This window comes from Ailuropoda melanoleuca, chromosome 14 (genome assembly GCF_002007445.2).
Source record: "Ailuropoda melanoleuca isolate Jingjing chromosome 14, ASM200744v2, whole genome shotgun sequence".
In the NCBI taxonomy this organism is placed as follows: domain Eukaryota; kingdom Metazoa; phylum Chordata; class Mammalia; order Carnivora; family Ursidae; genus Ailuropoda; species Ailuropoda melanoleuca.
The window spans coordinates 42,128,472-42,154,293 of record NC_048231.1 but is presented as its reverse complement, the minus strand read 5'-3'; the positions used below and the strand labels follow the sequence as shown (position 1 = coordinate 42,154,293).

The following is a 25,822-nucleotide window of genomic DNA, read 5'->3' as shown; positions in this document are numbered from 1 at the left end:
TGCCCCCCGGAGGCCGCGCCCAGGGCTCCCCCACCGCCTCTCCGCGTTCTCGGTCCCGCCGGACACCTCTGGCCAGGAACCGGACGGCGAGGGAGAGTGGGAGGTCAACAGAACGCTCCTGGGTACCCGTGCGAGGCCTCCAAAGGCCGCAAGTAGCGCACAGCGGCAGCTCCGGGCGTGCGGCCAAGGCGCGAGGGCCCGGGGCGGTCCCGCTCGTGGAAGGGGCGTGTCCTAGCGCGTGCGGAGGGAGGTGCGAAGGGCAAGGGGCGGTCCCACCCGCGAAGCCCCGGGACGCTGATTGGCTGAGCGCCGTGGAGGCGCGAGGAGGGGGCGTGCCTCACGTGAGCCCTCCAGGGGCTCGGGTAGAGAGGAGAGCGCGTGCGCGGACCTGGTCGTCGGCTCCTCCCTCTCCTTTTTCTGGGGGCAAAGGGTAGGCAGTATTCGTTTGGACATCAGCGCCTCATATCCGCGCTTGCAGACTCCAGCCATGGCGGGGCCTGAATGGGAGTCACTGGAGCAGTGCTTGGAGAAGCACCTGCCACCCGCAGACTTGCGGGAGGTGAAACGCATTCTCTATGGCAAGGAAACCAGGTCTGGGGCCCAGAGGCTGGGGTGGGGAGACTTTGGGGCCAGCGAGTGTGGGTCTGGGGAACCAAGTAGAGTGCTTCAGGATCTGAAGGGTTCTGAGGGGTCAATGAAAATCTGAGTTGGTGAGCAGAAGCCTTAGGAGATTTAGATGTGATGGCTCTGGGCCTCAAGGGTTGCACAACCCCTGAGTGATCTTTACAAGCCAGTTTTCCCCTTGTTGCCCAGAATTCGGAAGGGAAAAGAACCTGGAGGGGGGGAAGGACAGATTTTTACATTCTGTGGCTTTCTCTGTGGCCACCCAGCATGCTTTACCTACTTCTAGTGACCAGCAGGACCCCAGAGCCAGGCCTGTGTTCTGGGTGTCTGTCTGGGTCAGTGCCTCCAGCCAGAGCCCCTAGCAAGTCACCTGACTGTCCAGGCCCTGCCCCTACTTCCTGCAGTTACTGGGCCTCTGGAGATCGTTGAAGGTAGAGGCTGGCTGAAGCTGGTTGGAGTAGGAACCTTTCCCACTCGCAAGCCACAGGAGTTAGTTACCACAGTCAGTACAAATCTTTTTCCACTCCCAGCCAGTCATGTGCATCACTAGGACTTTCTGAGTTTAGTGCACCGCTGGACGCTGGGTATACAAAGCTGGAAGACACTTTCACTCTTGTTTCTCTTCAATCCACTTTTCTCCAAGCAACCCGGAGATGTAAATCATATCTTGTTGCTCCTTTGCTTAAAACTCTGTAAAGGAGGAACACCTGGGTGGCTCAGTCAGCTAAGCATCTGCCTTTGGCTCAGGTCATGATCCTGGGGTCCTGGGCTCCAGGTCCACTTTGTCGGGCTTCCTGCTCAGCGGGGAGCCTGCTTCTCCCTCTCCCTCTGGTCCTCCCCAGCCCTCCCCCCGCCCTCCCCACTTGTGTGTGTGTACGCTCTCTCTCTCAAATAATGGATGGAATCTTTAAAAAAAAAAACAAGAAACTCTGTGTAGGATTCCCATGGTTCTTAGAATGAAATCCAAACTCTGACCCCATGCAGCTCCTGACTTAATCAATCTCCTTCCACTTCCTTGGCCATTGGTGGGCTCCCCCCTCCCCGACCAACCCAGACTGTGCACTTTCTGACCTTGTGGCAGTGACCTGGAGGCAGGAACCTGATCAACCTGAAACTCAAGGGTATTGATTGGATCAGTGGTTCCCAACCGCTGGCTGCAGTGTAGTTACTGCAGGGAGGCCAGATCTCAGATCTGAGAGAACATAAAGTGAACTTTACCATCTGCTAGTGAGCAGAGCTAGTGGATGGTGAAGGTAGAGCAACTGCTTTTAGGGGTAGGAGTGGTACAGAACTCTGTCGAAAACAGCTCTTCATACCCAAAGAGGGATACCTGGGACTGGTGACCTTCAAGGTCCCTCCAGTGAAATCATGCTGGGCTACTACTTTCCACTGTACCTATCAAGAAGGAAGCCTCTTAGAGTTGAAGGTGTTGAAAGTGTCTTAAAGCAAGGGTCTCAGGATGGGAATAGGTTTTGTTTGGGTTTTTTTGAGGATGAGGTGGGTATGTTCTTCTGGGAACAGAAATGGAGAGAGTTTGTGGTGTCAGAGAGAGGAAAAGAGAAATAAGTTTCTCATATAGGTGACTGGCTGGGGCACATTCTAGAGACTGGGATAAGGACCACCTTGCAAGAGAGACCTTGTGTGAGCATTTGGATCTCTCCAGAGTGGGGAGGAATTCTAATGGGTGGTAAAATGAGAGCCAATACCCATTGGCCGGTGATGACTGGGCCTCATCAAAGGGCTTGGCTTACAATAAACTGTTCATGAAAAGTTCTCTTCCGGTCAGCACTGAGGCCTTTCAGGCTTTACCTCTGGGGTATTATCCTTTGTACTTGCTCAGTCCTTGCTTTTGGGTGGGATTTGGCCATGCACAGGATTGTGAATGGAAGATGGAAAATCATTAGTCATTTAAAAAGTCTTCTCCCTCTTAAACCCCTGCTCAGTCCTTATAGCCTGACTGACATGGCCACCTCTTTGAAGGCCTGGTGGAGCCCGAGTCTTCAGCCCTTCCTCAGGACTCCTGACTGCATTCCACACAAGATCACCTTCTTTCCCAATTAATTGCTGTGCCAAGCACAAAGACTCTTTAGTAAATGTTTGTTAAGTGAATGAGCTAAATGGGCTTTTGCCTGGGCCAGGCAGATGAAATCCTCAAAGAGCATGGACTCTCAATTTTAAGACAACCAGAACCAAGAAGCATTTATTCATTCAACAAACATTTATTGCATGTTTCTTTTTGTCCTGGGCACTAGGAGTACAAGGATAAGTAAGCCATGGGTCCCCCCCGCCCCCAGAGGGGCTTTCCACCTTTTGATGGTTGTCCTACATGGTAAGAGAAGGATGCAAGGAGAGCTGGAGAGAGTATACATGAACAGGGTGGGGGAGGTTCAGAAAGGCTTCCCAGGGGCGCCGTGCTTAGACAGTATTCTGAAGAAGGTGGAGAAGTTGGTTTGGAGACAGGAAGGGCTCAAGTACTCCGGGTCAAGGCCCAGACACCAGGGAGCATGCTCATTCAGGGGCTGCAGGTGTAGAATGCTGTGGGAAGGAGGCAAAAGTAGCCATGGTAGGTCCAGGGGCTCCATACACCACACTAAGGCAGCGGGACCTGTCTTAATGGTGGTGGGAGTCTTTAAAGAACTTGAAAAGAGCAGGTGAGAGATGAGGAGGCCCAAAGTAACAGAGTGCCTGGGGGCCAAGAGGGGGACGGGTCCAGAGGTCTTGGGAGGTCAGCAGGTGGTGCGGATAGCCAACGCAGCAGGGGAGGCAGATCATACTGCTTTCTGGCTTGGACCCTCAGGTGGCTGGTTCATTCATCTGAGGAGGAGCAGCTTTGGAGAAGTCTGAGCAGCTGAATTGGGGATGCTGTCCAGTTTCCTAGGCTGCTGGAACAAATTACCACACACTGGTGGCTTAAACATTTAAAAGAAATTTATTCTCACAGTCCTGAAGACCAGAAGTACAAAAACAAGATGTCAGCAGGGCCACACTTCTCCAAAGGCTCTGGGGGAGAGTCCTTCCATGACTTCTTTGTTTCTGGTGGCTTCTGGCCTCCCTTAGCGTGTGGCAGCATCACCCCAATCTCTGACTCTGTCTTCACATGGCCTTCTCCTCTTCCCCCGGTCTCTCCTCTGGGCATCTCTTTTTTTTTTTTTTTTAAGATTTTATTTATTTATTTATTTGACAGAGAGACAGCCAGTGAGAGAGGGAACACAAGCAGGAGGAGTGGGAGAGGAAGAAGCAGGCTCCCAGCGGAGCAGGGAGCCTGATGTGGGGCTCGATTCCAGGACCCTGGGATCACGCCCTGAGCCGAAGGCAGACGCTTAACGACTGAGGCACCCAGGTGCCCCACCTCTGGGCATCTCTTATAAGAATACCGGTCACTGGATTTAGGGCTTGCCCGGATAATCCAGGATGATCATATCTTGAGATCTTTAATTACATCTGCAAATGTCCTTTTTCCAAATAAAGTCTCATTCACAGGTTCTGGGTGTTAGGCTGTGGATGTATCTTTTGAGGGCCACAGTTCAACCCACTACAGGGACTGTGCAGAGGTGGTCCTCACTGGGGGAGGCTGGGCTTGGGATTGTCTTCATTCCAGGCGGAAGAGTAAGTACAGAGTGCCACAGGCCCAAGGAGGGATTCAGGAGAACCTGCTGTTAAAAAAAATCAGAGGAAGTGGAGACTTTGCATGGTACTCCAGAGGTGAGGAAGTAGGGATCAGGGCCGTAGGGCCAGAATCAAGGACACCAAGCAGGATAGAGACAGAGTGTCAGATGGGAGGTCTAGAAGGGTGAAGACAGGAGTGTGAGCCTCTCCCACTGCTAAAGCCAACCAGAAGGCTGGTGGCAATTCAGAGTGGGGGAGTGGGCCCCAGAGAACAGGAGGCTGGGGAAGGTGTGGGAGGCGAGGGCTTTGGGGAATGCTCCCTATAAAGTGAAGGTGAGGAGAGCAAGTGAGGTAACAAGAGGGACCAGCAGAGAGTGTTTCCTTTGTTTTTTTCTCTCTGTTATTTATTTTTTTAATGGGAGAGATTCAAATAGCTTTTTTTTTTTTTTGAGAGAGAGAGCATGGGGCGGGGCAGAAGGAGGGGGAGAAGCAGACTCCCCACTGAGCACAGAGCCTGAGGTGGGGCTCAATCCCAGGACCCTGAGATCCTGACCTGAGCCGAAGTCGGGAGCTTAACCAACTGAGCCACCCAGGTGCCCCTCAAATAGCTTTAATGGTGGATGTGGTAGTTCTGTAGGAGACAGGGAGAAATGTCCAAGCTATGCATATTGTTAAGTAAGAAATGCAAGTGGAAGAGCAGAATATACAGGACAAGAATGTGGTTTACACACATATAGGAAAATATTGGAGAAATACCTACAACATTATTAAGAGGGGTTGTCTCTGAGATTCGGGACTGGAGCTGAGGGGCAGGATGGAGAGGGGAACTCAGTTTTCATTTGATGTCCTTTCCACTGATTTTTTTCTCCCACGAGCATGTGTTTCTTTTGTAGCAAGGCTCTAGTTTAATTATTTAAAACGCTGATGGTAAAGAGCTATTAGAGGGGAAAGATGAAGTTCTAGAAGCTAGAGGTTGCAGAGGAGGCGGGAGCTGGGCTCCCTCAGGCGAGGTCTGCCTTGACCGTGGTGGGGGAGGGGATGGGGACCAGGGGAGGGGCCCAGGAGGGTGTGTTGGGGCCAGAGCAGGAAGTGATGGGCTTTCCTCTTTGACATTACAGGTGAGGCCATGAGGGGCCTTAGTATCAGGATAAGGGACGGTAGGGCACAAGGCCGACTATAGGGACCTAGGGAGGGTTTCCTTCTGAGATTGTGGTTCATCTACTGGTCTCTGCCTCACCCCCCTGCCAGGCCATAGCCAGTCTATGGCCCACCTCATCCCTGTGCCAAGCCTTTGGTGGGCGCAGCACTTGTTTATGGACTGGGGCTCGAGGGCTGTTGGGTTCTCCAAACCTAAACGGGGCGGGACATGGTGATGGACCATTTGGATAACAGGAAGGTGGAGGTGACTAGAGAACCTGAGGGTGGCTCTGTCTGTGTGAGGATGGAGCGGCCTGGCCTGTGCCATCTCAGGCCTAGGAGAATGAGGGTCCACAGGGAGCTGGGTGGGGGAGGGATGGAGGCAGGACTCAATACAATGACAAGGCAGGAAGGCCCCATGTCACAGAATAACGGGGCTCATGGAGGTGGAAAGATAGGGAGAGCCAACAGCTGTGGGCATTGGAAAAGGAAAGACAGCCAGGGGCTGAGGGACATCTGTCATCCAGGTGACAGCTACAGGTGTGCTTGCAAAGGTGAGATAAGATCTCTTCCATCTGGTCTCTTCCTGGGATGAGTCGTCTGCCAAAGGACAGTCCGGCTCCCCCGCCCAAGGACCTGAGGGGAAACAGACACACAGAGCCGTTCTCCTTTTTCTCCTGCCCTCCATGGTGACTTGTCCTGGGGCTAAAGTCTGTAGCAGGGGGAGCCTTCTGCTTGAGGGCAGGAGGACTGTGTCTGAGGCAATCACGGCAAGGGGAGGCACGGTGTGGGCACTGCTGCTATTTCTAACCTGCTAAAGTGAACGCAACCCTGACTAGTTGAAAAGCAAGCTGATTGTCAGGGGTGGAACCCAACTTGGAGCTGTCAGGGCCGTCACATGGAAACCGCCTGGCAGGGGGCGGCAACAGGGGGCTTGGGCTGACAGGGCTGTGATTTTGAAAGAAACGTCTTTAAGAAAGTGATTTAAAGTAGGAGAGAAATATTATTATTAGATAATGGCTGTCAGGTTATTTTTTGATGTGTTCTCTGAGTATTTCATAACCATCTCGCCCCTAGATGGTAAGGCCTTCCTGGCCAGAGGCCATGTCCCGTGCACCTGCAGGTTTTGCCTCAGTGAACGGCATCCAACCAGCATCAGGAGGTGTTTGCCGTTTGGCCGGTGGTCACTTAGGTGGAAGGTTTTATAAATAATCCATTTGCTTTTGTTAATGAACCACAACCCAGAATGAGTGCCTGCACCTTTGGTCTGGACACCTGGGTCCCACCAGCCCCCCCCCCCGCCGCACCGGGCATGGGACTGCCCCTGGGGGGAGCAGCAGCACAACGGGGGGGGGGGCCTCACCAGAGACCTGTAACCCTTAGTGGCGAGTGGTCACAGGGTGCCCCTCATGCTATCAGACCCGGCCCTTCCACCCAGCTGTCTCCTAAGCCCCGTTCTCAGCAGTCGCTCTGTCTTATCACAGCCTGCCCCATCCCCCAGGCTCAGCAGAGCCCTCTGATTCTAGTCCACAAACATTTGTGGAAATCCATTGCCTCTCTTCTGTGCTGACTGCTGAGACTTTAATCTCCACCCTGAGGTCAGCGGCTCTGAAACATCAAGCTCTTGACCAGTCACCCTGCAGCCCCCCGCCCTGCTCCCCGGCTTTGACAGGCCTGACCACGGCACCTTCCTGGTGAAGTCCAACTTGGTGTAGTGCCCATTCTCCACCAGGCAGGGCCCTCCCTCCTCCCAGCCCCTACTCCAGCTTCCCACGAGTGGGCCCTGGCACTGGGTTGCCACATGTGCCTCCTCGCCAGATGCCCCCGCCTCCTCTCTACCTGATAGGGGACTACGGGGGGGTTAGAGGGGAATTTGCAATCCAGCAGACCTCATGCAAACCGTTTTCCATCTTTCCTTCCCGTTTAGGAAGCTTGAGCTGCCCGGCAGGGCTTTTGAAGCTGCCTCCAAAGGGGACTTCGAGCTGCAGGGATATGCCTTTGAGGCCGCGGAGGAGCAGCTGAGGGCACCTCGGACTGTGCGTGTGGGACTTGTTCAGAACAGAACCCCCCTGCCTGCAGATGCCCCTGTGGCCAAACAGGTGCTGCCTCTTTTGACCATAAATATATAAACGGAGCTGCTGGCCGGCTCTGTGTTTTGCACACGTCCACAGTCCCTGGGTGGCTACTCACTGCAGAGCCATAGGCGCCATGAGTGGTCACTTAGGTGCTTCTGCCCTGGCCACCCCTCTTCGCTATAGCCTGCATCTCTGGCTTCTCTTTCTCTTCTGGCTCCTACCCTCTCTTTGCCTGCCTCTCGCTCCTCGCTGTGTTTTCCACCTTCCCTTCCACGTCCTCTCCTGTGAGTATCTGAAGTTCGGTTGATCAGTTGGGAGGGTGCCCTTTGTCTGGCTCATGCTTTTTCTGGAACTCTGCCTCTCATTCTTTCGCCAGAAGGGTACCTGCCAGCACACACCAGTCAGGACCTGTCTGTCCATCTGTGATCCCGAGGGTGGGGACTCACCAAACCCAGGTGTCTGTCAGCTGATGGTGCCTCGCGGTGGCGGCAATATGATACACGTTTCCTTATGACCTTACGGTTAATATAAATGTGACAGCATCTTGTATGTCCCTAAAGAAATATGTTGTCACAGACACAGAAGATCTGTTGTCTCCACTTCTTCACAGCGTTCCTCCCGCTGTTCAGACTTTTAAGGCTTTCTCTGCAGAGGTTTCCTGGGGATTCAGCGTGCCTCAGAACTCCTAGGGGTTCTCGAGAAAAGGTCAGTTGGATTCCAGGTCAGATTCTGCAGCATCTTTCACTTTGGTCCTTCTGCTTTTGTTGGATTAAAAGATTTCTGGTTCTCAGGTCACTTTTTGTCTCTGGATTAATTGACTGTGAATACGTTTCCTTAACCATCTCAGACTGTAAAGGGCAAGGACGCTGTTCTCACCCCCACGGCACCTAGGAGCACATTCTGCACCCTGTCAGCACCTAGCAAATATCCAGGGAGCCTTGCTGTGCAGTCTCACAGGGCAGAGACCGCACCATGACGAGTTGGTGCTCTCTGGGTTTTCAGCCTGTCCGTCTGGTCTTTCTCTAACAAACACTTCCAGACATCTCCTGGGAGCCGGGCATGGTGCTGAGGACACTGAGAAGATGAAGACACTTTCCTCCTGCCCCTAAGGAGCTCGTTGGGTGATGGGAGTGACAGACAGTGGAGGAACACAAGAGCCCAATGGGAACAGCGCCACCATAGGGACCTACCGGGGAGTGCTGTGGCACCCCTGATGCTCAGCCCTTTGCTGGGAGGCTCACTCCTCTGTGGGTGACGCATGACATAAATAACACATCCAGGGAGGGTTGGGTGGAGTGGGGAAGTACATTCCTGAAGGAGGATACACCTGGAAAATGGGATCCATTCATTCGATGATAAGATACACACAGGAAAATGGAAGTGGCAGGACAAGTCATGCCAGAGCCTTGAGTGCAGGGTGGTAGAAAGTGGACTATGTCCTGAGGCGAAAGGAGCAGTTATTCCAGGGGATGGCCAAGGTGTGCCCTGTGTGTGGGACCCTCTGGCAGTAAATAGCAGATAAGCTTTACACTCCACTGGATAAGCCCTCAGGGCAGATGGGGTTCTCCCCATTCTCCAGTTGAAGAAACTGAGGCTCTGAAAGGCAGCATTGAGTGTGTGGGCCCCTAGAGCCTCTGCACCTCCACCTTTTATTTATTTATTTGTTTATTTAGAGCAAGGGGGTGAGAGGGCAGAGGGAGAGACTCTCAAGCAAACTCCCCACTGAGTGCGGAGCCTGACACGGGGCTGGATCCCACAACTCTGAAATCATGACCAGAGCCAAAATCAAGAGTCAGACACTCAGTCGACTGAGCTACCCAGGCGCCCCATGCACTTGCACCTTTTACTGCAGATTTTGGACTTAATGCGAGTAGGATATATCAGAGCCTCCCCGCCCTCCTCATCCTCTTGCAGCTGCCTAGGCGGGGGATTGTTCCACGTTCGTGGGGATGAGCTCTGAAAATGGTCTCAACCGACAGAAGAACATAGGTTCTAATCCTTGCTTTCTGAATCGCCAGGTCACCGCTCTTCACAGACGCATAGAAGCCATTGTAGAGGTGGCCGCAGTGTGCGGAGTGAACGTCATCTGTTTCCAGGAAGCGTGGAGTAAGTCTCTCCTGGGGTTGCTTTCTCTGCTGCCTTCAGACAAAAGTGTGTGATCTCCATGTCACCAAGAGGACCACTCAATTTTTTAAAAGATCTCTTCTTCTCTCATCTATAGAAAGGCTCTTCTGTCAACACCAGAAAGCCAGGCATCCTGGCCTCCATGCACCCCAGTCTGTTGTCTGGTCCTGCCAGTTCTTCCTCCCAAGTTGTCCTGAACCCATTCAGTTGTTCCTCTCCACCTTCTCACCACTGCCCTGGCCCAAGGAGCCATCAGCTCACACCTTGGCTTCTGTAATTGCTTCTAGCTGGTCTCCCTGAGCTCTCCACTTTGGCCCCTTCTAACTGGCTGTTCACACCTTCTGGGAAAGATCTTGACAAAACTCAACTCTGTACTGCTTAAGTCTGTTCCTTCACCCACCTCTGCGGCCTCACCTCTGCTGGGCTCTGCACTGACCTCCCTGATCCTTCACTCCCCTATGACCCCCTCTCCCTCCTCCCAGGCCACTGCAGCAGCTGCTCCCTCCGCCTGCCTGGCCCTCATCCCCCTCACCATCCCCTCCCCCTCTCCTTGCCTTTTAGACCCTGTCCAACCTTCACACAGAGCTCAGAGCCCACCTCCCTATCTAAAGTTACATCCCTGTAATATACCCCTGGTACCATATGCCTTTATTTATTTTTATCAAAGTTATACATGCTCTTGGTTGGGAGTCAAATGGTATGGTCTACAAGTTCTGTTACCAAAAACCAGCTGTCCTCCTCCCCAGAGACAACCACTTTCTACTCTTTGCTGGTTCTTTGGAAATCTACCTTTGTGTTGCTGCTTCCTGATTTTTCAGGTTAGCACTGTCTATTAACTTCCCACTGTGGAAGAAGATGGCATTAGTCCCTTGCCTTCTCTGTCCCCTCTACTCACACATACCCTTCCTATCTTCCATCCATTCTCTGCCAAGACATTTTGTAAATTTAGATTTCTTTTCCTAAATCACTTTGTTTTCCCCAGAATTTGCTTTGTTTTCTGCACACCTACCCCAAATTCTACCCCAAACTTACTTCCAGCTTCCTAAATCCTTTTGAGAGGTTTAGACATGTGAAGCTGTTTGTTGGTTCCATCTCCTTTTTTTTTTTAATTTTAAGTTTTCATTTTAATTCCAGTTAGTTAACATGCAATGTTATGTTCATCTCAGGTGCACAATATAGTGAGTGATTCAGTAGTTCCATATATCACAACAAGTGCACTCCTTAATCCCCATCACCTATTTCCCCATATCCCCTACCTGATTCCATCTCCTTAAAGGAATTGTCTCCGGAGCCTTCTGACTGCTCTGGTCTGAACTAGTTGCCGTCTCTGCTGGCTGCAGAGCTGTCATCCTGGGATTTCTCTTTACCATCATGCTGGGGAGTTCCTTTATCTTGCTCTTGTGTTTCTCCTATCCCACATCTTCCTCTTTCTTGCTTTCTTCCCTCTTTTTGGTTGAATAGTTTTCTGAGAAAGAACACATAGGAGGTAACCTTTTTGAGACCTTGCATATCTGAAAATATGTTCCTCCTGCAACCAGGTTGATAGTTTGGTTGGGTATCAAATTCTAGGTTAGAAATAATTTTCCTTTGACAGTTTGAACACAGTGCTCCATTGTCTTCTGGCTTTGGGTGTTGTTGACTAGTAGAAAGCCATTTTGACTAATTACCCATTGCATATGATCTGTTTATTTTTCTCTAGAAGGTTGTAGAATTTTCTCTTCTCTAATGCTTTAAAGTTTCATAATGAGATGCCATTGTGTGTATCTATTTTACTTTTTTTCATTAAGTCATCAAATATTTATTTGATATGCTGGGTGCCACCATAGTTACTTGAGATACAGCAACAAGCCAAAAAGACAGACACCTCTGCCCTTAGGGTGCTTCTTGTGGGGAATGGGGAGACAGTACAAAGTATGTGTGTATCTATTTTAATCCATTATTCTAGGAACTCAGTGGATTCCTCCAGGCTAGAAATCTCAGTCCTTCAGATCTACTGTTCATTAGTGATTTTCTGCCCTCTTTTTTCTTTCCTCTCTTCCTGATCCTCTTACTATCAGGATGTTAGAACCATTAACTAGATCCCTAATTTTCTGAAGTATTTCCTCCTATTTTTCATCTTCGCCTTTTTGCTCAGTTTTCTGGTAGATTTTATCTTAATTTGCCATTCAGCCTTTTATTCAGTCTTTTGTTTCTGCTGTCATGTTTTGAATTTACAAGAGTTCTTTTGGTCTGAAATTTCCTGTTTTATGACATCCTGTTCTTATTTTATGATCGCAGTACTTTCTCTTGTCTCTGAGGACGTTAGGTAGCATTTTTTTCTCCTTGTATGTTTCCTACTTACTCCAAATTGGTCTTTTTCCCCCAACTGCTTATATTTTAAGAATTGGGGGTTAAAAAGCTGATTGCAAGCTCTGTTTGTGGGAAGAGCTCCTTCCCACTGAGCTTCGTGATAGGATGACTTGGTTTAGCTGTTTGTTAGCAAATCCTTCATAGTAGTGTCTTTGGGTCATTCTTTTCAGGCTGGTCAGAGTCCCCAGAGAAGATTCTTCTTACCTCCTGCCAAGAAAAGAAAGAGGATAGGGGTCCAGTGTGCCAGTGTTTATTGAATCCCTCTATTTTTGACACTCTACTCGTCTTCATCTATCCTGGGCTTCCCCAAGGCCAGAGGCCTTCTGTTTAAGCACCTCCAGAGAATGAGTGTCTAGCCTTCTGCTGTGGTGGAAGGGACTCATGCTAGCCTTGTGCAGTGTAGGGGGGATCTGGGCTTTCGCCTGCTTCTTAAGCAGACTTTTGACCAATTTTTGTTTGTCACCCCTCCCTGCTTCCCTACCTTCAGAGCCTGGTGGTGCCCCTGACTCCTAAACTTTCCAAGGGTATATAGTGGAGAGCAGAGTGTTTCCTGGCTTCCTTGACTTCTGGGAGCCTGAATTTTCTGGGTCTATTACAATATCCACCTTCATCCCTCAGCTCTCCAGCCTCCCGTGTTTTGTTGCTCTTGCCCTTCTCTCAATGTTTCATCCTCGTGGATTTGTCCCTTTGCACAAAAATTCCTTTGCTGTCATTTGGTGCGGTCGCAGAAAAGAGCAAAGGTGTGCATCCAATCTGCCATCTGTATGCAGAAGTTCATCTCATTTTCCATGTTCCTGGTTACTTATACTTCCACTCATTTGGGCAACACTTTTGATTTCTCTGCCTCTTCCATTAGACCATAAACTCCATGAGGTCATTGTCTGCGTGGTGTTAGTTTATTTTTCCCATTCTAATTATCACTCCTATTTTTTTAAATTTAAAAATATTTAATCGTGATAAAGTATATATAACATAATATTCATCACTTTAACCATTGGTAAGTGTACAATTCAGTGACATTAAATCCATTCACAAAGTTGTGTAACTGTCACCACGGTCTATACCCAAAACATTTTCAACATCTACAACAAAAACTCTGTACTAATTTAACAATACCCCTCCATCCTGCACCTCTGATAACCTCTGTTGTACTTTCTGTCTCTGTGAATTTGATTACTCTAGGGACCTCATGTAAGTGGAATATTTGTCCTTTTGTGACTGGCTTATTTCACTTTAGAATAATGTTTTCAAGGTCTGTCCATGTTGTGGCACATGTCAGAATGCCCTTCCTTGGGGCGCCTGGGTGGCACAGCGGTTAAGCGTCTGCCTTCGGCTCAGGGCATGATCCTGGCGTTGTGGGATCGAGCCCCGCATCAGGCTCCTCTGCTATGAGCCTGCTTCTTCCTCTCCCACTCCCCCTGCTTGTGTTCCCTCTCTTGCTGGCTGTCTCTATCTCTGTCGAATAAATAAATAAAATCTTTAAAAAAAAAAAAGAATGCCCTTCCTTTTTATGGCTGCATAATATTCTACTGTATGGATAGACCACAGTTTGTTTATCCATTCCCCAACCCCTGTTTTATCTTTAAAAAAAAAAAAAGATTTATTTATTTGTTTTAGACAGAGAGAGCGAGTGCAAGTCAGTGGGGGAGGGGTGGAGGGAGATGGAGAGAGAGATCTCAAGCAAACTCCCTGCTGAGCAGGGAGCCCGACATAGGGTGCGATCCCATGACCCTGAGATCATGACGTGACCCAAAATCAAGAGCCAGATGCTTGACTGACTGAGCCACCCAGGCTCAGTTTTATCTTTAAATGTTTTATCTTTAATGAACAATCCCTGCTACATGACAGACAAAATGTTTACTGGATGGTTTAACCAACTTCTTCCCTTTCTTGGATCTGGAAAACTCCCACTCATCCATCAAGGCCTAGCACAGACACCCCCTTCTTTGGGGGACCCTGGGAACTCACCCGCGTAGAACCGAGCGCTCTGAAATCGTGCAGCCACACAAGGTTATAATTCAGGTCCCCCGTCTAGGCTGGCAGCTCCTGAGGGCAGGGCCAGGTCTAAATTTAGAGCCTGACTCATGGGAGTGTTGGTTCAATAAATAAGGAACCCTCTTCTCCTCTAATCTGAAAGCTGTAGTTGGACTTTGCAGCCAGCCTCCCCCCAACCTCCATTCCACATTCCTCTTTGGAAATTTGTTTACAGAGGTTGTGTAAACAGGAAAAGAAGCCATTAAAATGGAAATGGAGAAATCTGGAGAGCTTAGCAACCTGAAATGAAGTCAGAAAGGGAGTTTTTATTCTCTTGGGGTATTTGAGTCTCTCCTAATGTGCTGAAAGCTGAGAATAAATGGTCATTAAGGATCTTTTTTGTCATTAACGGCTTTTTTTTGTTGGCTTCCTTAAAATAGTTTATCCCTCTTTCCTGTAGGCAAGCCTGGGGAGTCTTGAGCCTGATGCCAAGGCCCCTGGGGCTGTTGCTGGCAGATCCTGGGTGGCCAAGATGGTGGTGGTGCCCTTGGTAGCCTCTTCACACTGGCACTGTCTTAGGGCCAGTGATCCTATGACTGAAAGGAATTGGAAGACTGATGCTTCTTTCTCTTCCTTCTCTGTGAAATGAGGAGAGGCTCCCCTACTTCACAAGGATATGGGGACCAGCTGCGTATTACTGGGCCCGTGGCCCACGTTTGGGAAAGGTTGACTATAATTAGCTGCCCCAAATAGGCCATCCGCCTGTGCTGTGACCCCTTAAGGCACTTGACATTCACATCACACTGCTTCCTGAATACCCTCCCTGCAGGCTAATCAGTTCAGAGCAATGTGAACCATAGCAAACATCTGGAAACTTCCATTAGGCTAATCTCCCTGAAAGGAATGGACTTGGGTTATTGGGAGGAAGAAGGTCTAAAGAGTATACAGAATTGGTCCAAACAAAGAATTCAGTACTCCAAAGCAAGAAGAAAAAGGCAAACAGCCCATTAGGAAATGGGCAAAGAGTAGGAACAAGACTGCCTAGAGGGTGAACCCAGAAAGGCCAGTGACCATGTGGCAAGGTGCTCCACCCACAGGTGATAGGGGAAATGCATTTTTAATCGTGGTGCTATACCAGCTCACACCATCAGATGGGCGGACACTAAAGAATATGGCTGAGGCTGGGGAGCAATGGAACACACGTAGCCAAAAATCCCTGTACTCACCCCCATTGCAGCCTCCACCCTCCCCCACAAAGTCAAGCATCATTTTGAACCCAGTATGTGTAGTGTTCTGTGAATTGTTACTACATATGTAGGTACCTGCTGTTTGAAAAATAAAAAGCAAACAAAAATCAGTTTATGAATTTAATGAAATTTTTTATTTAATTAGCCCCCGATGGCATCTAGCCAGAGAACATGGGAAAAATGCATTTATCCGTGGGGAGCATTCAGTCCATCATCAAGTGGTTCCCAAACTTCTTATGGGAGTTCATTAAGTGAGTGGCTTTTCTTGTTCCTGAAGAATCCTCTCTATCCCTGTGAGGAGGAACATTTCTATGGTGACGTTCCCAGGGTCCCCAGTGCCATCCTCAGTAGCCCTCTGATACCTTCCCCAGGGAGTCTTGGCTGTGCTTCTACCAGCCCACAGACTGGCCAGCAGTTTGGGATCTAGAGTAAAATATACATAAGATCAACTTTACCATTTTAGTCATTTTTGTACAGTTCAGTGGCATAAGCACGTTCACACTGTTGTGCAACCATCACCATCATCCATCTCCAGTATTTTTTCCTCTTCCCAACTGAAACTCTGTTCTCCCCCACCCAGCCCCTGGCTACCACCATTCTAATTTCTGACTCTATGAATCTGGCTATCCTAAGTACCCCAATATAAGTGGAATCCTATAGCATTTGTCCTTTTATGACCAATGTTTCACTTAGCATAATGTCTTTGAGCCTCACCCATGTTATAGCATGTGTCAGAAGTTCCTGCTTTTTAAGACTGAATAATATTCCATTGTATGGCTACAAACCACATTTGGTTTATCCATTCATCCATCAGTGGACACTTGGGTTACTTCCATCTTTCAGCTGTTGTGAATAATGCTGCTATGAAATGATTATGCACGTATCTATTCAAGTCTCTGAAGTGTTTGTTCCCTAAATTCAATTGTTTTTAAGACTGTAGTAAAGAAATCTGGCCCAGCCCCTTGTTTTGCTAGGAAGCCTAGAAGGTTAGGGTCTGCCTGGCACCCACATTCAGGGACACAGGACTCGGAAACCAGGCTGAGACACTCAGGAGCCTTGTTACCTTGTAGAGACCCTCAGCTGTTGGGCCAGGGAGGGCCCCTCAGAGGCCATGAGCATTGGATGTAATTCTCACTTTCTGCTCTTCACAGCTATGCCCTTTGCCTTCTGTACGAGAGAGAGGCTTCCTTGGACAGAATTTGCTGAGTCAGCAGAGGATGGACCCACCACCAGGTTCTGTCAGAAGGTCGGACGTTGACTCCTCCTCTGAGGGCAGCTGCCAAACCTTTGCAGGTCACAGAGCATGACCACAGCTCTGGGTGTGGCCCTTCCCCATGGAAAATGCACCCATCTGGTGCTTGTTTTGCCAGATAAGATTAGATAAGATAATTTGCTGCCCCTTTTTTAGTGTACTTTAACTTAAAGTTGTAGAATTTCAGAGCCAAGGGGGCCCTTAATGGCTTTTTCAGGTGAGGGGCAGCCCAAGAAGGGTAACCTCCTGTGGTAGGTTCTGCAGTCAGTAAGTGGTGGAGGTGGCCCCCGGGGACCAGGGATGGGGTTGATTCCTTGTCCAGACCTCTGCTACTGTCCATGCTGTTTGCCTACATTATGTAGGCTTCTCTGTGTGGCCTGTCTCATCGGTACAGAGATCAGTCTTCATTTTTCTTTGTTAAAACCTTATAATGTTGTATGATCCCACTGATATGAAATGTCCAGAGTAGGCAAATGAATAGAAGCAGAAAGATGTGGTTGTTAGGGGCTGGGCGGGGAGAGGGATGGGGAGTGACTGCTAATGGGTATGGGGTTTCCGTTTGGGAGTGATGAAAATGTTCTAAAATTAGGTCGTGGTGATGGTTGCACAACTCCGTGGATGTACTGAAAACCACCTAACAGCACACTTTATTTTTTCTCCCCTTTTGCCCATCAGCAGTGACCTGAACAGCACACTTCAAAAGGATAAATTTTACACCATGTGATTATATCCTAATAAAGCAGTTCTCACACACACACACACAAACCAACCCATAACAACAAAGAGGTTATGAATGATGACTTATTCTTACTAAAGCACTTTTTCCACTTCTCCATGTCCCATTTCAGATTTTATACATATTTTTAGGGGATTTTTTGGAGCAGAACTGTAATCACAGTGATTCTATCAAAACTGAATTGCAATTCCAAACATCAGTGCTCTCACACTATCAGAAAAAAAATCTGTCATCTACCAGGTGGTTGATTCTGAGCTGTGGATAAAAGAGAGGGACTGGTTAAGCGGTGACTATAGACGACACACTTGAACCAGGGCCAGAGGAAGAAGAAAGGGGGAGTGGGGATGAGAACTGGTGCCAGAGGACACCTGTCTACATCGAGAGGGGCCCAGGACCCATGGATGCCCTTACATGGCTTGGAGCATCACCTTCTGCCCATTGTGCCTTTCTCCATCATTAAGGCCAGAGTTGGTGACAGGCTAGTTAGAGTTGAGGACAAATGACCATCTGGGGCTGCTCATCCTGATGGTCACCAGGTCCTTAATGTTCTTATTTGAGACAAAAGGAATTCAGCAGCAAAGAGTTTGGTTTGACTTGGTTGGTATGATGAGAAGTATGGTGAATATCCTTTTATTTTTTTTATTGTGGTAAATAACACCTAAAATTACCATCTCAGCCATTTGTAAGAGTATCATTCAAGGGTGTTAAATACATTCACATTGTTATGAAACAGATCTCCAGAACGTTTTCATCTTGTAAATCTGAAACTCTATACCCATTAAACAACTCTCCATTTACCCGCTGCTACCGGCAACCAATATCCTACTTCCTATTTCTATGAATCTGACTATTTCAGACACCTCACGTAAGTGGACTCATTCAGTATTTGTCTTTTTGTGACTGGCTTACTCCATGTAGCATAAGTCTCCAGGGCTCATCGTGTCATGTTAATCACAGGTCATCCATGTGATGACAGGATTTCCTTCCTTTTTAAGGCTGAATAATATCCCATTGTGTGAATATACCGTATTTTTAAAAGATTTTCTTTTTCTTTTTTTTTAAGATTTTATTTTTACGTAACCTCTGCAGCCAACGTGGGGCTCAAACTCATGACCCTGAGATCAAGAGTCACATGCTCTACCAACTGAGCCAGCCAGACACCCCAGATATACCACATTTGATTTATCCATTTATCCATCAGTGAATTTTTGGGTTGCTTCTACTTTTTGGCTCTTATGAAGAGTACTGCTAGGATCATTGGGGTGCAAATATCTCTTCAAGATATTCTTTCAGATATATATCCAGAAGTGGGACTTCTAGATCATATGGTAGTTCTATTTTTAATTTTTTGAGAACTGCCGTACAGTTTTCCACAGCCACTGTACCATTTTACATTTCCACCCATAGGGCACAAGAACAACAGCTATTTAGCTCAGCTCGGGCATCAGGGCAACGCTGGCATTCAGTCTTCCAAAGAACAAATACAAATGATAGATAGCTCTGAACCAAGTCTAATTCTTTAGTGGGATCATTTAATTCTTCAATTAAAAAAACAAAACAAAACTATGAGAGTCGATTTAAAAGTATGTCTCTGCTACATTCCTCATCTTTCCAGCTGGCAAAGAAGCATGACGTGGTGGTGGTATCTCCCATCCTGGAACGAGACAGAGAGCATGGGGATGCTTTGTGGAACACAGCTGTGGTGATCTCCAATTCTGGGGCAGTCCTGGGAAAGACCAGGAAAAACCACATCCCCAGAGTGGGTGACTTCAATGAGGTGAGCTGGCCCTAAGAAAACCCACTCAGCTTACGGGCCCTTCTGTCCGCACCTGCCTGAGGATCTTTCTGTGAAGGAAATCCTGTGTTGGATTGTGTCCCATCACACAACACTGGAACACAGGGTGGCTATAGTGCCCCAGGGTGTCCTGCCATCACATGGACAGATGGGATTTGGGTGGGACTCCCAGGTGAGTCCCAAACACCAAGTACAGAGAGGTATTTCTTTTTTTTTTTTTAGATTTTATTTATTTATTTCAGAGAAAGAGTGGGCAAGAGAGAGCAAGAGAGAGAGCACGAGCAGGGGGAGGGGAAGAGGCAGAGGGAGAAGCAGTCTCCCCACAGAGCAGGGAGCCAGACGTGGGGCTCCATCCCAGAACCCTGGGATCATGACTTAAGCTGAAGGCAGATGCTTAACTACTGAGCCACCCAGGCGCCCCTGGATATTTCTTTTTTTAATATAACCTGACTTGGCTCTCTGAAATTCATCTCTGAGGTAAGTGGTATAGAGATTAAAACCACAACAAATAGTGCACAAACGTGAAATGATTCCCGCAGTCCCTTGCAGGCTCTGAGCTCCTCACCTGTCACAGTCCAGCCCTCGTTTGGGAAGTGGGAGTCCTTGTTCATAAGTCACATGAGGTCTTAGCCGTGTTGATGTGTTGGACAGCAGAAGGTAAATGTGCGTGTGTGTGTACACATGGGTATTAGGTAAAGCTTTGTGCCCGTGGTCAAGGTATAAGTGAGGAGAGCTGTTCTGATTAGTTAATGCCAGTGCATGGGTAGATTGGATGAAGAGGGGTGGACTCCACCCAATACCTAAGATATGGAACCTGAACTTGATCTGCAATAAATACAGTTGTTCAGAATGTGATACACCCAGTCCTTTGCTGCTCTCCCTGATTGTGGGTGTTCCAACCACACTCTCAGGCTGGTCAGAGGACAAGGAAGGATCTACGGAGCTAGATGACATTCCCTAGGGAGAAAAAAACCCCTAGTGTCTCTCAGTGACAGCTGGAGGTGGGGGTGGGAAGATGTGCTCATCATCTGTTTACCCTGGGATTAATCTTTAGCTCCCAGCAGATAGTGAAGGGCTTGTCTCAACACACCAGGATTTACTCTTGTCCAGCACATGTACACATCCTTGTTGCTGCCTGACCCTAACACATTTTGAAATTAATGGGAAGAGGCAAAATGTTCTGGGAGCAGATCTGTTTGGGACCCCAACAAGCCCTCTAGCCTCTCCACGGTGCCATTCGTGAAAATGTCCCAGGGCCAGCACCCCATGGGCGCGGGCAGAGAGGCACACATGGCAGGACGTCCCTAGTCCCGGGCAGAGTGCCCAGGGAGCTCTGTGGAAGAGAGCACTTTCAGGGTGTGAGCTCTAGTCTCATTGGCCTTCATCAGCTGGACAATTCACATGGCCACCGAGGCTATGGTGTTCTCCCCCAACAGGCGGGGATTGGTCTGGATGAGTTTCCAGTCTTTTCAGCTCTGACATTCTTCATAGGAGTACGTGGTTGCTGAAGACAACATTGACCAAACCTTGACCATTAGCCGTACCATGACTGAAACCTAACCAAAGTTTATCCTTAAAAAACTATGGGAAGTTGCTTCGGGGATTTTTTGGACATGCCACAAAAGAAATTGTGGGAAAAATCTTATGCCATGGTGATTTCCCAATTGTTGGCTTATAGTTATTGTGTCTGGTTTCTTTGGTTTTTCTTTTTTTTTTTTTTTTAGCATATTGAAATTTTGGAACTTAGAGTTACAGCCAAGAGTGTTACTTTTGGCATCTTGGCAATATTTTCTTGTTTCTGTCAGGTCTAAGGAAGAGAAATTGTACAGCTCAGAGGCTTTCATACATGGCCCTTTGTTTTTCAGTCAACCTACTACATGGAGGGAAACCTCGGACACCCCGTATTCCAGACTCAGTTTGGGAGGATTGCGGTGAACATCTGCTACGGGCGCCACCATCCTCTCAATTGGCTCATGTACAGCATCAACGGGGCTGAGATCATCTTCAACCCCTCAGCCACCATCGGAGCACTCAGGTCTCTCAGCACGTAGGATCTGGGAGGGCTCTTGGGACCTCGCTATCTTCGGCTCATGGCCTAGCAAGCAGGGTTCGGAGGTGGGTTTGGTAAACTGTAGCAGGCAGGTGCGGCCACCAAGCTGTCTAACAAATCTGAGCCATGGGATTGCGTGTTGTCTATTTCACCAACTTTTCTGTGAAAAAACAAAACCTCAACAGTTAAGATCAGTTAAGATCCGCCCCCCAAGAGCTGCTTTGCTGTAAAATACTGTTCCTTTGCTATTATTCTGAACACTGAGATGATAACAGTCCCCCTCTACTCACGCCATAATTGTCAGGATCCCAAAAAGGTCCTCTTCTAAAGTGCCCAGAGCATAGTAGGTGCCTGGCTACCATTAGCCCCCTTCCCTGTCATGGCCCTGAAGGTGGGGGGGGCGGACAGGACTGCGGATTCCCAAGCCTCTTGTCTGCGACATGCAGCACATGGACGAGGGAAGGAGCCAATGAGAGAATCAAAGCTGAGAGGGTCCTTAAAAGATCAGCCAAGTGGCTCTGAAATTTGTTTTTAACCAGCAAAGTGTTTTCTTCTAACACCTAACATGCATTTAGATGTTAGCCTCATCCCAAAACAGATAAATCTCTTCTGATGAAGGCAGTGGGGGGCGGGCCCTGGCAGTCCCTGGGCTCCTGCATGAGACCCCTGGGGCCCTTCATTTAATAATGGCGGGTGAGCTAAGATGACCCAGCATGACTGCACTTCCGCTGCTTCTCTCTTCCCCAAAGGCTGAGTATTTGGGTGGTTTCCAGTTTTGCATCATTAACAAGCACCAGAGCTCTAGGAATTTATGTGCAAATATCTTTCTCCCTAACTCACTTCCTCCAAGGCAGGATTCCTGGATGAGGAGGTGCTGGCTTTCACCCTCGTTGTCCTGGTTGCCAGTGCCCTAGCAGTGGGACACTGGTGTGGGGGGAGGGTCCCCGGTCCCTCTGTGGGGAGCAGCTTTGAATTCCCTGCCAGCCTACACCTGTCACTCTTCTCTCTTGACAAAATTTCAGGCTAATTTCTTCTGAAGGTCAGAATATGACATTTACTTTACCTTTTCTTCTAAGTGCGATGCCCCTTCTCAAGAGCGACATCCCCACAGCATTCTGATTTGCACAGCAGGTCCCTCAATGAGCCAGAATGCAAACCTAGTGGGCTACCTCAGGTCAGCTGCCCCCTCTGTGCACCCGAAGTTTCTGTCTGTGTCTGGGAGGGACACTGCTGGGCAGAAGGGGGAAAATCTCATCTTCGACATCCCCTGAGGACTCTCCCTGGATCCTCATGGCAGCGTGGTTCCTATGACAGAGTCCAAAGGCAGTTGTGACGTAGGGTAATTACTGGTCATCCAGCCCCCTGGAGCAGCCTCGTCCTGCAGGCCACGCGTGAGACATTCAGCAAGCGCCATCTACCTGCAGGGGTCCCTCAAGTAACCTGAAGCCAGTACGCTGAGCATCTCTGCTGAGCTGGCTCTTGGGCCAGGGCGGGCAAAGCTGTGGACTCAGACTCAGACAGCCGCCTTCCTGACCTTATTCTGCCAGGCTTTTATTAGCCCCAGTTAAGCAAATAGAAGCACCCCAATGTAATATGCACATAACTGCTTGCGTCTTCAGCAGCCTATTAGGCTTATTAAAAATTATTGATTTTCCTTCCTCAAACAACAGTCATCCAACTCGTGCCTTTCAAGGGTGTGGTGAGGCCGGCAGTTAGAACGAGAACAGGTCCTTTGGAAAGCGGTATGTTTCATGAGCTCCCAAAATGTTCACACCCTTTGACCCAATAATTATACTCCTAAAAGTTTACCTGACAGAGTATCCAAAAGAGGAGGAAAAGGCTGTATGCATGAAGATACTTCTGGCAGCTTTATTTATAATAATAAAAGAGCTAAAGGCGGGAGAAATGTCAGGGTTAGGTAAATTTCAGCCCATCTTTTCCGTGTTAGTGCACAGCCACTCAAAAGTCATTATGAAGATAATGCAGCCTCACGACAAAAGCCTGTGAGCAAAGAAAGATGTTTCCAGGCTGTGGTCAGAGCTCTGTAAACATCTTTTGCCAAGGATGGATGTGGAGTGTGGAAAAATGACAACAGATGGTTTATTAGGATGGCGGGATTCTGGGTGATTTTCTTAAAATGATAAATGATTATTTATGGAATTGATGGTGAGTGTTTTTCAGCACAAGGCCGGGCAAATCCCCACCAGCTGCACACAAGCAATAGCTTCTGGAACTGTACCTCCCTTCTCTGGCATGTCCTGTCCCCCTGATTCCCACATGCTGTGTGGGATCATGGGGTGCCCTCACTTATTTTGGGGTCCCACAAATCTAAGCACACAGTAGACTTGATGTGTGTTTTGATGAACTGAGTCGTCCCGACAGTGCCATGCAGCCATGTGGTTGACGATTTTGGCCACGTATGTGCGTGCACAGGAGAGTTGTGGTTCCATCCCTTCGATGCTTGTCTCCTTCCCACTGTGATTATTTTTAGGGGCTAGTGTAGCCACACTAGGAATAAAGCAGCTGTCCCCATGGCCCCAGAGGACTCTCCGTGATTCCCGCACACACTGGGCTCTCACGAATCTCCAGCTTCCTTTTCCTTGCTTGTTTGGAGAGCCTAAGTTTTATTGCCAGCTGTGGGTTTGAGTCCTATGCAACGTACCCTCCCAGGAGAACTGCAAGAGAGATGTTTTATGGCACTCACCCTGCAACTGTCTATTTAATTCCTGAAAATGTCATTTTACGGGTGTGTTTCTATAAAAATCCTTTCTTAAAAGTTTTGTCAGCTTGGCTTAGCAGCTGGGGGGAAAAAAGCAGCAAAATGAGTCCCCTCAATCAAGCCTGTGATTTTTTTTTTCCAGACTCGTGAATCCTCCTGAGAATTAGGCTTGTCAAGCACCCACTCCCTCCACCTACTCCCGGTTTAAACCAGGTGCACACTGACAGGAAGAAAGATTCCAGGGCATTTTGCTTCCAGTCACTTAATGTTTCTAAGTGGGCATTATGCCTGTCAATCCAGAATCTTAATGATGTTGTTCCTCAGATGAGATAATTAGGGACAAGAAGGCCCCCCTGGACTCCATGGCACATTGTAGTTGGTGGGCCGGAGAAGGACAGGGTCTTCAGTTGGGCATCGTTTCCCACAGTGTCCTACGTCTGTGGGTGCTGAAATGAGGAAAGCCCATAGCTTAGCTGTGACCTTGTGGAGCCTCTCTGGGCCAGTAAGAAGGCCAGGGAGCCTCTGCTTAGAGTCTCGGGATTCAGAAGAGGAAGATGGGAAGGCACAGGGAGATGGGGACCGGCTCAAGGGAGGTGACACCTGCTACAGAACTTACTACCCCTTCCAGATACCTAAATTCCTTTCAGGTTTACTCTATTTGCTTGGCCTGAAATCTCTCCCTCTGGAGACTACTTTGCAAGGCAACAGAGCAGGGGAGGGATTAGGGCAGCAGTTGGAGCCCTCAGAGGGCCATGTGTGAGCCCCGAGGCCCCCAGCTCCCTTCTGACATTTGCTCAGCCCAGAAGGTGAGCTCCTCACCTGACCCAGGCGGTGAGAAGGAGAGAGAATTAGCAGTTACGAAGTTCCTGCCACACAGCCCCTTCTAGAAGCTTTACCTGTGTGGTCAGTCCTTACAATATCCCTCTAAGGACGTTTCAGAAAAGAAAACTGAGGCTCAGGGCTGCTTTAGCCTACAACACGCCTGCCCCAAAAGGCTGCGTGGGCTTAAGCATGGGACAAGCTGGACTGCTTGTGGCTTTAGGGACACCCACAGCCACACCGGTCTCCCTAGCCATCCTCACCGCAGACCTGAGACGGCCAGCAGCCTGGCTACAGCTGGGGACCAAGCACCCACCCCGTCTGGCTGGGAAGTCAGCCACTTGGTTCCTCTCGTTTCTCCCTCACAGTGAGTGCCTGTGGCCAGTTGAGGCCAGAAACGCAGCCATTGCGAATCACTGCTTCACCTGCGCCATCAACCGTGTGGGCGAGGTAAGTCCCCGCAGTGTGGCTGGGCTCCTGAGCTTGGTCCACTAGGAGTGCTGGGAGGGGACAGAGCTGCTAGGAAAGCTGCCTGCCCAGAGGGGGGCCTGGCCTCTTGGAACAGCAACTGTCTGCTGGCCCCCGGTGGGGACACATCACACCTCTTCTCCCTGTCCCTGTGTGCGTGCCACAAATCCTAGGGCCCCAGAAGAGGGGAGACTGGCTTGGTCTGTTCCTTTGAAAGGTATTACTGTGTCTCTCTTGTGTTTTTGTCTATTTTGGTTTGTAACTGAAACCGTTTTTGAAAGGCTCTCACCTTGTCACCACCAAGTCTCCTGTTCCGTATTTTTCCCCATTGACCCCATGCGCTGAGTGAACTTGACAATGAAACACAATGCGTTCATTACGTAATAATCCTCTTCCTCATTCTTATTAATCAGTTGTCAAACTCTGATCAGGACATCTGCTCAGGCTGAGATAATCAAGGTTTCTGTAGTAAGTCCGTCCAATTTCTGGCAACATGAAGAAACTCAGTGTTTTCATTAGCCTGTGTGACCCCATCTCAGCTTGAGATGCCCTTTCCATTAGGCTCTGGGGAAAATACTGACAACTGTGTGAGGGGTCCCCCTCAGGGACCCCAAGCTGGGGCTTTATTTCCCAGGCAGACAAACCTCAGCCGCCTTCCAGAGGCCTGAGAACCGCTCTGCTCAACATCTTTTTTCCCCCCTCCCAGCAGATTATAACCCCACCCCGAGACAAAGTTGGGGTTTTTACCTTGCCTGTCAAATTCCCCGCTGGCCGCCTGTGTTGGCCCAGTGCTGGCGACTCAGCAGGGACATTTCATAAGTACTTGTTGATTGCCCGGCGAGTACAG

At 49.0% G+C, this 25,822-nt stretch overlaps 1 protein-coding gene across 4 annotated transcripts in view; it reads left to right on the top strand.

The window, feature by feature from the left end:
• Window positions 1–437: 437 nt before the first annotated feature.
• Window positions 438–25,822, top strand: part of UPB1 (beta-ureidopropionase 1) — a 30,084-nt gene continuing 4,699 nt past the window's right edge. For all 4 annotated transcript variants that reach the window (XM_002925058.4, XM_034642018.1, XM_034642017.1 and 1 more), the window contains exons 1-7: window positions 438–591; window positions 7,295–7,466; window positions 9,461–9,548; window positions 16,288–16,382; window positions 18,740–18,901; window positions 20,785–20,954; window positions 24,876–24,957. In XM_002925058.4, coding sequence (XP_002925104.2) covers window positions 488–591; window positions 7,295–7,466; window positions 9,461–9,548; window positions 16,288–16,382; window positions 18,740–18,901; window positions 20,785–20,954; window positions 24,876–24,957 — 873 coding nt within the window. In that variant the 5' untranslated portion in view covers window positions 438–487. The remainder of the gene's footprint in view (window positions 592–7,294; window positions 7,467–9,460; window positions 9,549–16,287; window positions 16,383–18,739; window positions 18,902–20,784; window positions 20,955–24,875; window positions 24,958–25,822) is intronic.